This window comes from Pleurodeles waltl, chromosome 5 (assembly GCF_031143425.1).
Source record: "Pleurodeles waltl isolate 20211129_DDA chromosome 5, aPleWal1.hap1.20221129, whole genome shotgun sequence".
NCBI classification, from domain to species: Eukaryota; Metazoa; Chordata; class Amphibia; order Caudata; family Salamandridae; genus Pleurodeles; species Pleurodeles waltl.
Window position 1 is genome coordinate 1,866,878,849 of NC_090444.1, and position 13,476 is coordinate 1,866,892,324.

Sequence of the window (13,476 nt, forward strand, 5' to 3'; positions counted from 1 at the left end):
CACAATAAGTCATAGAAACCCTACACAAACTAGGCTTCTCTCTAAACTACCAAAAATCACATCTACAACCGTGCCAAATACAACAATATTTGGGAGCAACAATCGACACACAAAAAGCGATTGCCACTCCAAGTCCACAAAGAGTACAAGCCTTCCAAAATATAATATTCAACATGTAGCCCAACCAGCACTATCAAGTGAGGTTTGTAATGAAACTCCTAGGCATGATGTCTTCATGCATAGCCATTGTCCCAAACGCAAGACTTCACATGCGGCCCTTACAATGGTGCCTAGCAACAAGCACAGGGTCAACTTCAAGATCTAGTGTTGATAGGCCGCCAGACACACTTCTCGCTTCAGTGGTGGAATCCTATAAATTTAAACCAAGGGCGGCCATTCCAAGACCCAGTGCCTCAATACGTGATCACAACAGATGCTTCCATGATAGGGTGGGGAGCACACCTCAACCAGCACAGTATATAGGGATAATGGGACGTTCACCAAAAACAACTGCATATAAATCATTTAGAGCTGTTAGCGGTGTTTCTAGCATTGAAAGCATTTCAACCACTAATAGCCCACAAACACATTCTTGTCAAAACAGACATGACAACAATGTATTACCTAAACAAACAAGGAGGGACACACCCATCACAACTGTGTCTCTTAGCACAAAAGATTTGGCATTGGGCGATTCACAATCACATTCGCCTAATAGCGCAGTACATCCCAGGGATTCAGAATCAGTTGGCCGACAATCTCAGTCGAGATCACCAACAAACACATGAATGGGAAAATCGTCCCCAGATACTACAAACTTACTTTCTACGCTGGGGAACACCAGAAATAGACCTATTCGCAACAAAAGAAAACGCAAAATGCAAAGACTTCGCGTCCAGGTATCCACACCCTCAGTCCAAGGGCAATGCGTTATGGATGAGTTGGTCAGGGATATTTGCTTACGCTTTTCCCCCTCTCCCACTCCTTCCTTATCTGGTAAACAAATTGAGTCAAAACAAACTCAAACTAATACTAATAGCACCAACCTGGGCTCGCCAACCATGGTATACAACACTACTAGACCTGTCAGTAGTACCTCATATCAAACTACCAAACAGACCAGATCTGTTAACTCAACACAAACAACAGATCAGACACTCGAATCCAGCATCGCTCAATCTAGCAATCTGGCTCCTGAAGTCTTAGAATTTGGACATTTAGACCTTACACAAGAATGTATGGAGGTCATTAAACAAGCTAGGAAACCTACTACAAGACATTGTTACGGAAACAAATGGAAAAGATTTGTTTATTACTGCCATAATAATCAAATTCAACCACTACATGCTTCCGCAAAAAACATTGTAGGCTACTTATTACACTTACAAAAATCTAAATTAGCATTTTCTTCTAATAAAATACATCTCACAGCAATATCTGCCTATCTGCAGATTACACATTCAACATCACTTTTTAGAATCCCAGTCATCAAAGCATTTATGGAGGGATTAAAAAGAATCATACCCCCGAGAACACCACCAGTCCCCTCGTGGAACCTCAATATTGTGTTAACACCACTCATGGGACCACCATTTAAACCCATGCACTCTTGTGAGATGCAATACTTAACTTGGAAAGTAGCCTTCCTGATAGCTATCACATCTCTTAGAAGAGTAAGTGAAATACAAGCATTTACTATACAAGAACCCTTTATACAGATACATAAACATAAAGTGGTTCTCCGTACAAATCCCAAATTCTTACCAAAAGTTATATCACCATTCCACCTAAACCAAACAGTGGAACTCCCAGTCTTTTTTCCAGAACCAGACTCAGTAGCCGAAAGAGCCTTACATACGTTAGACATTAAAAGAGCACTAATGTATTACATTGATAGAACAAAACAGTTTTGCGAAACAAAACAATTGTTTGTAGCCTTCCAAAAACCTCATGCAGGAAATCCAATATCCAAACAAGGCATTGCCAGATGGATAGTGAAATGTATTCAGACCTGCTACATCAAAGCAAAAAGAGATCTACCTCTTACACCAAAGGCGCACTCCACTAGGAAAAAAGGCGCCACAATGGCTTTTCTAGGGAATATACCTATGACAGAAATCTGTAAGGCAGCCACATGGTCTACGCCTCATACATTCACAAAACATTACTGTGTAGATGTGTTAACAACACAACAAGCCACAGTAGGACAGGCTGTATTACGAACATTATTTCAAACAACTTCAACTCCTACAGGCTAAGCCACCGCTTTTGGGGAGATTACTGCTTACTGGTCTATGCACAGCATGTGTATCTGCAGCTACATATGCCATAGAACGGAAAATGTCACTTACCCAGTGTACATCTGTTCATGGCATGAGACGCTGCAGATTCACATGCGCCCTCCCACCTCCCCAGGAGCCTGTAGCCGTCATAAGTTGAATGAAACTTGTAAATTTGTAAATATATACTATTTTTTATACACATTATGTACATACATACTTCATTCGGGAAACACGGACCCGGGTAGGTTACCCGCTGGTAGTGGCAGCAATAACAAATTAGTTTTGCGCCTGACCACTGGTCTGTGTGGTCCTATGAAGCGCGCTCCCTAATTGGGATGGGCGACAGTTAGGAATAATATCTTTCCCAGACTAATGTAAGTGACTGGATACTTTTTACTGAGAATTTCAGGTAATAGCAATCCACACATCTTTATGTTTAGGAGATACACATCGTCATTAGGTCCTGAAGAAGTGTCACTGGATCCGTATGGACCACAGGGATGCGAAACATGTTGACCCTTGATAGGGATGGCTTGGAAATTCCCCACCCTTACTTCTCTTTTGTTATAGAGTGATTGATCATTATCTCTGTTTCACTCTTGTGACTACTTTTTAACCTTGGCCTCCATCCCTCATCTGGACTAATAAATTGATTACCCACCACAGGTTTTGATAGCCAATTTTAACCCCCTTCCCTTACCTCCTTTCTTTCATACTTACACTTGGGGTCGTGGCATCATCACTCAAAAGATCTCCGGCAAAGAGCCCCCCCGTTTGGGGTGGTGCCCGTCAGACATTGCAGTGCCGGATCTGACGAGGAGCAATTCCGATGATGAAGCATGACATCCTTCTGGATGTGTGAGGGTTTTTGCTCCTAAATTTTAGGACCCTCTTTTTTGTATCCTTTCTCTCCTAGCTGGAACAGTGTATTATATTTTTTGACATACATACTTACTCCATTGCATGGGAAACTTTACTATATACAGAACTCCTACCTCACCCTCTGCGGGGAAAACAATCTAAGATGGAGTCGACGCCCATGCGCAATGGAGCCGAAAGAGAGGAGTCCCTCGATCTCGTGACTCGAAAGACTTCTTTGAAGAAAAACAACTTGTAACACTCCGAGCCCAACACCAGATGGCGGACTGTTCACAGCATGTGAATCTGCAGCGTCTCATGCCACGAACAGATGTACACTGGGTAAGTGACATTTTCCATATATATAAAATAATATACACGTGTGATTGGTTTACTGTGAGTGACAAAATGTTGGAAACTGAATGCTCTTTTAGCATGAGATTGAGGAGATTGTGGTTAGTGCAGCTGTGGCATGACTGGTGGTAATAGGAGCTGTGGGACTGCCGCAGAGGCTGCATACTGCTTCACTCACAGGAGCCTCCCTATGTAACTATTGAGCAAAAACAAGCCATACCTTTAAATGCACATACAGTTAGGAAATCGTATGATTCTAGTGGATTCTCCAACAGCTAAAAATCTGTAAGTTTATAGTTCTGAATAAGGCACACCTTGGCTTCTTTATAGGGTTTGAAACTAGCGGTAAAGTCCCTTGTGCTACATTCCCTGAAATATTTGACACCAAATTTCCACATTTTCTCTAGGCTTAACAACACAAAACTGTGCAAATGAGGTTTGAAAACTGTTGTGTTAGAGAGTATTCGAAAAGCTACTAGTTAGCAACATTTTCTTGCAGGTTTCTGAAGGGTATTTGCTTTTATCTGTGTACACATACGGTCATGCAAACCTTCATTTGACACTGCATGTGCAGATAAGCTGAATAGAGGTGAAACTGTTTTGTGAAACGAGCAAACCACACTCGAATAACATACTATCTTGCAATCCAGCAGAACAGAAGAAATCTGGGGTTGTCGGTCATACTCGATTCCTTCCTTACTCAGTGGTGGGCCATTGATCGATCATTGTAAGTCTGTAGTGACGGAATGCCGAAAGCTGCCTTCGTCAAATGAGAGCCTGTGTTTTATACCATTAGGGCAAGTCATTAGGTCCCGCATTACTTAACACCAGTACTTTTCGAGCTTGCGCCCTTGAGGCTTGGCTCAAGTGAGTGTTTACAAAACACCAAGGCTAGGGACTGTTGGCCCACAGTAGCAGAGTGAAAACCAAGGACAGTAAATGCCATATCTTAAGCTAGTTGTCTTCTTTAGGCATTGATCGGTGCTCATCTCCCCTTCCTAGGACGGATCCGTGTTCATGGCATCGGCGGAGGACACAAGCAGCGCTACCGCATGATAGACTTTCAGCGGCTGAACTACGAGCCTGGGAAGGAGAACGCCCCTTTCGAAGAGAAGGTGATCCAGGTGCGCTATGACCCTTGCAGGTGAGAGTGAATTGAGTGCCCTGTGCACAAACCTTACCTTTGTGGTACTAAAGCTCTCTTTGGAGGGGTCAGTAGCTGTGTACATGATTCTCAGGCTGTCCATTGAGGTTTTCCAGCTCTTTAGTGAGTGAGGTTGAATCTGCACTTCACGTTTGGTTAGAACTTACAAGCCCTTGGAATACACAGTAAGAGTTTTTCTTGGGGTCCTAGGAAGTCAGTAGTTAATGCCAGTGTGCTGCATCGCTACTGTGGTTAAACACTGCAGTGCCAGGGCCACAAGAGTGTCTGCTCCATTTGGATAACTGGGTTGCTCTTAATAGACGCTTGACGTTCTTAGCGGAGTGTGGGTGGGCAGTTAAGGGTTTGCTTAGGGGCCTCATTTTGAGTCCTACAGTATCACAGTGGGGCCAAAGTCAGACGTTACCTGCTCCCCCAGGATTGCATGAGTTACTTTTAACCCGGACTCTTCAGAACAATGGAGAAATACAGCACAGTTTGTGTGCAGTATTCCCTGGTAATTCCCCATTTCTTAAGAGACCCTTGAGCCCCAGCTTCTAAAAGTGCACTTGAGGGCCCGGGATGGAGCCCCTGTCAATTTCTTGCACACCCTAAATGGGCCCTTGAAGATGAAGGGTTAGAAATAATCAGGTAGACTATGACTCCGTAACTAAAAAGCCATGTTAATTGTCACTCATTACCCAATCACTGCCTTATTGATATATGTACAATGAAAGGGTGTCCTAATCATTTCTGGGCACTGATGAACTTCTTAATGAGGCTCGCTCACTTCTGGGCTTCCTTATTAATAATCATGCAACTTCACAAGTGACGTCGCTCACAGCAGAAGGGCCTGGGAGGGATTCCCTTCCCCCTCCTAGTTCCGGCCAGAGATCAAGCCGCTGGGTGTGTGAGGGTTACTGGGAGTGAGGTGGTGGGGGTAAGGGCACCTGTTATTGCCCTCGGCTCCTCTCTGCCCCCCAGCTCGATCAACTTGAATCTGGTACAGGAAGGAAGGGGAGAGAGAGTTAGAGGAGCTTTACGTGAGTGGGCTGCACTGCCTTTGAAACAGAAACGGTCTACTCAGTACTACGAGTTAACAGAAATATTAGTATGCCACAGCTTCATGTTAACAACCCATGTCAGCAAACAGGGGACACTTTGTGCACCCCTCCAGGTCACAAAACATGTTCTGGACCTTGGAATCGCCATGGAAAGACCTAGGTCTCAGCACACATCAGATTACGCAGTGGTTCCCAAACTTTTTTGATCTACACCTCCCTTCACCTATTGGCCGCAGCCCTCCCTTATGTTACTTTTTGGAGTTCGGGTGACGGCGTTATTGTAAGCCTGGCCTCTTGAGTACTTCCGTTTTTCCCCATGAAAATAATTGGGATGAAGCCGATGAAGGTATTATTATAATCATAGATGTAATCCTACCCTATACACTGCGGAGCCCCCTGCAGTGTCAGCGACTGATTGGGGACACGAGGTTCTCAGAGAAGTGAACTGTTGCTTCCCTGTGATGTAGTGCTCTTTGAAGAGGTGTCTCTTTAGCTTCTTCCTGAGCAGGGTTTCAGAGGATCTGATAAGTACAGGAATGTTGTTTCAGATCCTGGGTGCATTGATAGAGAAGGTCTGCTCGGCCATCTAGTTTTGCTTTTTTGCACATTATTACATCCATTCTGATGGTACCAGCCTGTCCTCCTTTCCTTTGCAGTGTGCTCCTTGAGACAGAGGTTCGTGTGCAGGGTAAATCCAAGTAACTTGGTGCTGTATGAAAATTGGGGTCTGAATCAGTCCTGGTTCATGCTCCTGACTCCGGTTTGGACTAGTTATCGCATGTTTTTCTTGGCAGATAGCCTCTTGTGGGGCTGAGGTACAGATCAGACCTGGTCCACTCCAACCACAACTCTTCCATCCGCGGCACCCTGGAGTACAGGCCACCCAGCTTTCAGAGACTGTGTCGTAGACATCGCTACCCCCCATGCCCTAGTGACAATCAACTACCTCCTCCTTGGCGACCTGAATTTGCACCTCGAGGACCGCACTGACACGAACGCTGTACTCGACAACCTCGCCACCTTCAGCTTCAGACAGCTGGTCTCGACACACACTGGACCCCATCTTCACCACAAGCAACCATATCACCATCGAGACCATCTCCACCCCAGACTGGACCGACCACCGCTGCATACACTTCACAATCACTGCACCCAGCAGCTGCAGCCGCACCTCCATGGCCCCCACCGGAATTGGAACAAAATCACCAACGAGCAACTCACCTCATCGTTGTCCAATTCCCTCCTCCCCCCTCTGACGATGCTAACACAGCAGCGCGCAGTCTCAATACATGGATCACCGAATGCACCAACGCTCTAGCCCCACTCTGGCTGACATCGGCCAAATGCATATCTAAGAAAGCCAGCTGGTCCACCCCTGAACTCCAAGAATCAAAGCGAACCCTCAGACATTTAGAGAAAAAATGGAGGAACAGCCAATCCAGTGAAGACCTTGCCTCATTCAGAGCCGCAACCTCCGCCCACTGACGAAAAATCAAGAACGCAAGAAGTACGCACTCAGGGAATACATCAACTCCAAAGAACACAGCTCTAAGGAACTCTTCTCAGTCATCAACAAGTTCACAGATCCCACCTCGGCAGCCATCAGCATCCCCCGTCACAGGACCTCTGCGACAAACTCGCCTCCTTTTTCCCTTACAAGATCCAGGACGACATCTTCCTCCCTGAAAATCCTCGCACCGTAACCCACTGACCCCTGGACACACCACATATACAGCAGAGCCAGTGCATCCTTTGCCTGAGCTCTGTAACACAATGTTCGATGGAATGTGTAGCTGCAGATACACATGCTGTGCACAGTCCGCCGTCTGGTGTTGGGCTCGGAGTGTTACAAGTTGTTTTTCTTCGAAGAAGTCTTTTCGAGTCACGAGACCGAGGGACTCCTCCCCTTTTGGTTCCATTGCGCATGGGCGTCGACTCCATCTTAGATTGTTTTTTTTCCGCCATCGGGTTCGGACGTGTTCCTTTTCGCTCCGTGTTTCCTCTTTCCCAACTAAACCGTCACCACCTGAGGACAGTACATCATATGCACAGGTGGTCGCTAGGGCAGCCGAATTCCATAATGTATCACTACATTCGGAGCCTATTGAGGATGACTTCCTCTTTAACACCCTGTCCTCCACCCATAGCCATTATCAAAGCCTTCCCATGCTCCCGGGAATGCTAAGGCACTCGAAACAAATATTTCAGGAGCCAGTTAAAGGCAGAGCTATAACTCCAAGGGTGGAGAAAAAATATAAGGCACCACCCACAGACCCTATATTTATTGCAACACAACTGACACCGGACTCAGTAGTTGTGGGGGCAGCTCGTAAGAGAGCCAACTCGCATACATCAGGCGACGCACCACCTCCGGACAAGGAGAGCCGCAAATTTGATGCAGCGGGAAAAAGGGTTGCAGCACAAGCAGCAAATCAGTGGCGTATCGCCAACTCGCAAGAACTCTTGGCGAGATACGACAGGGCTCATTGGGATGAAATGCAACATCTCATCGAACACCTACCCAATGAGCTCCAAAAAAGAGCGCAACAGGTGGTGGAAGAGGGACAAAGTATCTCGAACAATCAGATACGGTCTTCCATGGATGCAGCGGATACAGCTGCACGGACAATAAACACTACAGTCACAATAAGGAGACACGCATGGCTGCGCACATCTGGGTTCAAACCTGAAATACAACAGGCTGTGCTCAATATGGCGTTTAATGAACAGCAATTGTTTGGGCCAGAGGTGGACACTGCCATTGAAAAACTAAAAAAGGACACCGATACAGCCAAAGCCATGGGCGCACTGTACTCCCCGCAGAGCAGAGGCACATTTCGGAAAACACCTTTTAGGGGAGGGTTTCGAGGTCAACCCACAGAAACCAACACCTCACAAACAAGACCACGTACCTACCAGGGACAATATCAAAGGGGAGGTTTTCGGGGACAATACAGAGGAGGCCAATTCCCAAGAAATCGGGGAAAATTTCAAGGTCCCAAAACCCCTCAAAATAAACAGTGACTCACAAGTCACACAACCCCTTCACACAACACCAGTGGGGGGAAGACTAAGCCAGTTCTACAAATCGTGGGAGGAAATAACAACAGACACTTGGGTCTTAGCAATTATCCAGCATGGTTATTGCATAGAATTTCTCCAATTCCCTCCAAACGTCCCACCGAAAACACACAATATGTCAAAACAGCATATAGATCTTCTAGGACTAGAAGTTCAAGCATTACTGCAAAAGGACGCAATAGAATTAGTACCAACTCTACAGAAAAACACAGGAGTTTACTCACTGTACTTTCTAATACCAAAAAAGGACAAAACTCTGAGACCAATACTAGATCTCAGAACACTAAATACCTACATCAAATCAGACCACTTTCACATGGTCACATTACAAGACGTAATCCCACTGCTCAAACAGCAAGACTACATGACAACATTAGACCTAAAAGATGCGTATTTCCATATACCGATACATCCTTCACACAGGAAATACCTAAGGTTCGTATTCCAAGGAATACATTACCAATTCAAAGTGTTGCCATTCGGAATAACAACCGCGCCAAGAGTCTTTACAAAATGCCTAGCAGTAGTAGCTGCACATATCATACGGCAGCAAATACACGTGTTCCCTTACTTAGCCGACTGGTTAATCAAAACCAACACGCTAACAAAGTGTTCATATCACACAAAGTATGTCATACAGACCCTTCACAAGCTAGGTTTCTCCATCAACTATGCAAAGTCACACCTTTTGCCGTGCCAAACACAGCAATACTTAGGAGCGACAATCAACACAACAGAAGGGATAGCCACTCCAAGTCCACAAAGGGTTCAAACATTTCACAAGGTAATACAGGCCATGTATCCAACACAAAAGATACAAGCAAAAATGGTATTAAAACTCCTAGGCATGATGTCTTCATGCATAGCCATTGTCCCACACGCAAGGTTACACATGCGGCCCTTACAACAGTGCCTAGCATCACAATGGTCACATGCACAGGGTCAACTTCTAGATCTGGTGTTGATAGACCGCCAAACATACATCTCGCTTCTATGGTGGAACAGTACAAATTTAAACAAAGGGCGGCCTTTCCAAGACCCAGTGCCACAATACGTCATAACAACCGATACTTCCATGACAGGGTGGGGAGCACACCTCAATCAACACAGCATCCAAGGACAATGGGACATACATCAAAGGCAGTTTCACATAAATCACCTAGAACTGTTAGCAGTATTTCTAGCGTTGAAAGCATTTCAACCCATGATAACCCACAAATACATTCTTGTCAAAACAGACAACATGACAACAATGTATTATTTAAACAAACAGGGGGGGACACACTCCACACAGTTGTGTCTCCTAACACAAAAAATATGGCATTGGGCGATTCACAACCACATTCGCCTAATAGCACAATTTATTCCAGGGATCCAAAACCAGCTAGCAGACAATCTCTCTCGAGATCACCAACAAATCCACAAATGGGAAATTCACCCCCAAATACTGAACACTTACTTTCAAATTTGGGGAACACCCCAAATAGACCTATTTGCAACAGAAGAAAACTCAAAATGAAAAAAATTCGCATCCAGGTACCCACACCAGTGTTCCCAAGGCAATGCTCTATGGATGAACTGGTCAGGGATATTTGCGTACGCTTTTCCCCCTCTCCCTCTCCTTCCATATCTAGTAAACAGATTGAGTCAAAACAAACTCAAACTCATACTAATAGCACCAACATGGGCAAGACAACCTTGGTACACAACACTACTAGACCTGTCAGTAGTACCTCATGTCAAGCTACCCAACAGACCAGATCTGTTAACACAACACAAACAACAGATCAGGCATCCAAACCCAGCATCGCTGAATCTAGCAATTTGGCTCCTGAAATCCTAGAATTCGGACACTTAGACCTCGCACAGGAATGTATGGAGGTCATAAAACAAGCAAGAAGACCATCCACTAGACACTGCTATGCAAGTAAATGGAAAAGATTTGTTTGTTACTGCCATAACAATCAAATTCAACCATTACACGCATCTCCAAAAGATGTAGTAGGATATTTACTACACTTGCAAAAATCAAATCTAGTTTTTTCTTCCATAAAGATACATCTCACCGCAATATCTGCTTACCTGCAGATTACTCATTCAACTTCCCTATTTAGAATACCTGTCATTAAAGCGTTTATGGAAGGCCTAAAGAGAATTATACCACCAAGGACACCACCTGTTCCTTCATGGAACCTCAACATTGTCTTAACGAGGCTCATGGGTCCCCCTTTCGAACCCATGCATTCTTGTGAAATGCAATACTTAACGTGGAAAGTTGCATTTCTCATTGCCATCACATCTCTAAGAAGGGTGAGTGAGATTCAGGCATTTACCATACAAGAACCATTTATTCAAATACACAAGAATAAGGTAGTTCTAAGAACAAATCCAAAATTCTTACCAAAGGTTATCTCACCGTTCCACTTGAATCAAACAGTAGAATTACCAGTGTTCTTCCCACAGCCAGATTCGGTAGCTGAAAGAGCACTACATACATTAGACATCAAGAGAGCACTAATGTACTACATTGACAGAACAAAACAAATTAGGAAGACAAAACAACTATTTATTGCCTTTCAAAAACCTCATACAGGAAATCAAATTTCAAAACAAGGCATTGCTAGGTGGATAGTTAAGTGTATTCAAACCTGCTATCTTAAAGCAAAAAGAGAGCTGCCTATTACACCAAAGGCACACTCAACCAGAAAGAAAGGAGCTACCATGGCCTTTCTAGGGAATATTCCAATGAACGAAATATGTAAGGCAGCAACATGGTCTACGCCTCATACATTTACCAAGCACTACTGTGTAGATGTGTTATCTGCACAACAAGCCACAGTAGGTCAGGCTGTACTAAGAACCTTATTTCAAACTACTTCAACTCCTACAGGCTGAACCACCGCTTTTGGGGAGATAACTGCTTACTAGTCTATGCACAGCATGTGTATCTACAGCGACAGATGCCATCGAACGGAAAATGTCACTTACCCAGTGGGCGGGTGCATGTGAATCTGCAGCGACTCATGCCACGAACAGATGTACACTGGGTAAGTGACATTTTCCTTACTGCTCTATCAGCACAGGCACCTACCACCAGGACTGGAAACACACCGAAATACGCCCTCTCCTGAAGAAACTTTCGGCCAACCCATCAGAACAAAATCATTTCCGGCCAATCTTGTTGCTACCCTACCCCGCCGAAGTACTGGAGAAAGCAATCAACACACCACTATGGAATTTCATCGAGGCCAGCAACTCCCTGGACAGCTCCCGGTCCGGCTTCCGCAGCAATCATAGCACTGAGACAGCCCTCCTGGCAGCCACTGACGACATCCGATCACTCCTAGTGGCCATACCGCAGCACTCCTACTCCTCGACCTCTCTGCAGCATTCGACATGCCACAGCACTCTGCACACGAGACTCCACGACATAGGAATCCGTGGACGAGCCCTGGAATGGATCTGCTCCTTCCTCTCTGGGAGGACACAGAGTCAGACTCCCGCTCTACACCTCCAGACCCACAGGAGTCAACTGCAGAGTCCCCCAAGTATCTTCATTGAGTCCCACACTGTTCAGCATATACACTGCCCCTCTTGCTGCCATCATCAGAAGCCACAGTATGAACACCGTGTTATATGCAGATGAGACACAACTCAATCATTTCCCTCACCGAAGACCTGGACACGGCCAAAAGGAACTTTCACTCAGGAATGGAAGCCGTCGCCACCTGTATGAGAGAAAGCTGCCTCAAGCTCAACTCCGACAAAACGGAGCTCATCATCTTTTGAAACGCCACCTCAGCATTGGGACAACTCCTGGTGGCCCACATCCCTCAGCGCTGACCAAGCATGCCCGCAACTTAGGAATCATCCTCGACTCCTCCCTATCCATGACCCGCCAGGTAAACTCTGTCGTCTTCTCCTGCTGGCACACACTCCGCAAACTTTGGAAGATCTTCAGATGGATCCCAGCAAACTGTTGCAGGACAGTCACCCACGCCTTAGTTACTAGGAAGCTTGACTATGGCAAAGCCCTCTATGCCGGCACCTCAACTAGGAACAGCAAAAAACTTCAACTCATCTAGAACACCACCGCCAGACTCATTCTGAACCTCCGTCACCAAGAACACATCTCCCAACACCTGAGATCCCTCCACTGGCTACCGGTCGAGAACCAAATTACCTTCAATATTCTCATCCACACGCACAAGGCCATACACAATGCAGGAGCAGTCTACCTGAACCACCACATCTCCTTCCACGCCCCCACTAGATACCTCCGCTCTGCCCATATGGCCCTGGCCACCGTCCCTCGCATCTGCAAAACCACCACCGGAGGACGATCTTTCACCTATGCTGCAGGAGAGAGCTGGAACAACCTGCCCCTCGGACAAAGCCCATCGCTCACCATCTTTAGGAAGAACCTCAAGACATGGCTCTTCGGATGAGGCCCTCCCCCCCCCCTCCAGCGCCTTGAGACCCTCACTGGTGAGTAGCCGTGCTCTACAAATATTGATTGATTGAACATCCAGTTCCAATCTCGACCCCCATGAAGAGAGATGAAAATCATATTATTGCAAAACATCCTAAATGATTTTATCACTGATGTTGTCACGCCCATAGCAAGTTCTATATTTTTCCACATCAAAAACCTTACTAATAAATAGCACACTCCTTACAACTGCTTCACCTATCA

At 45.6% G+C, this 13,476-nt stretch overlaps 1 protein-coding gene across 3 annotated transcripts in view; it reads left to right on the forward strand.

Moving 5' to 3' along the window:
* The window catches only part of MRPL2 (mitochondrial ribosomal protein L2), a 63,863-nt gene that overhangs the window by 27,454 nt on the left and 22,933 nt on the right, over nucleotides 1–13,476 (forward strand). For all 3 annotated transcript variants that reach the window (XM_069236414.1, XM_069236413.1, XM_069236415.1), the window contains exon 4: nucleotides 4,497–4,638. In XM_069236414.1, the coding sequence (XP_069092515.1) occupies nucleotides 4,497–4,638 (142 nt within the window). The remainder of the gene's footprint in view (nucleotides 1–4,496; nucleotides 4,639–13,476) is intronic.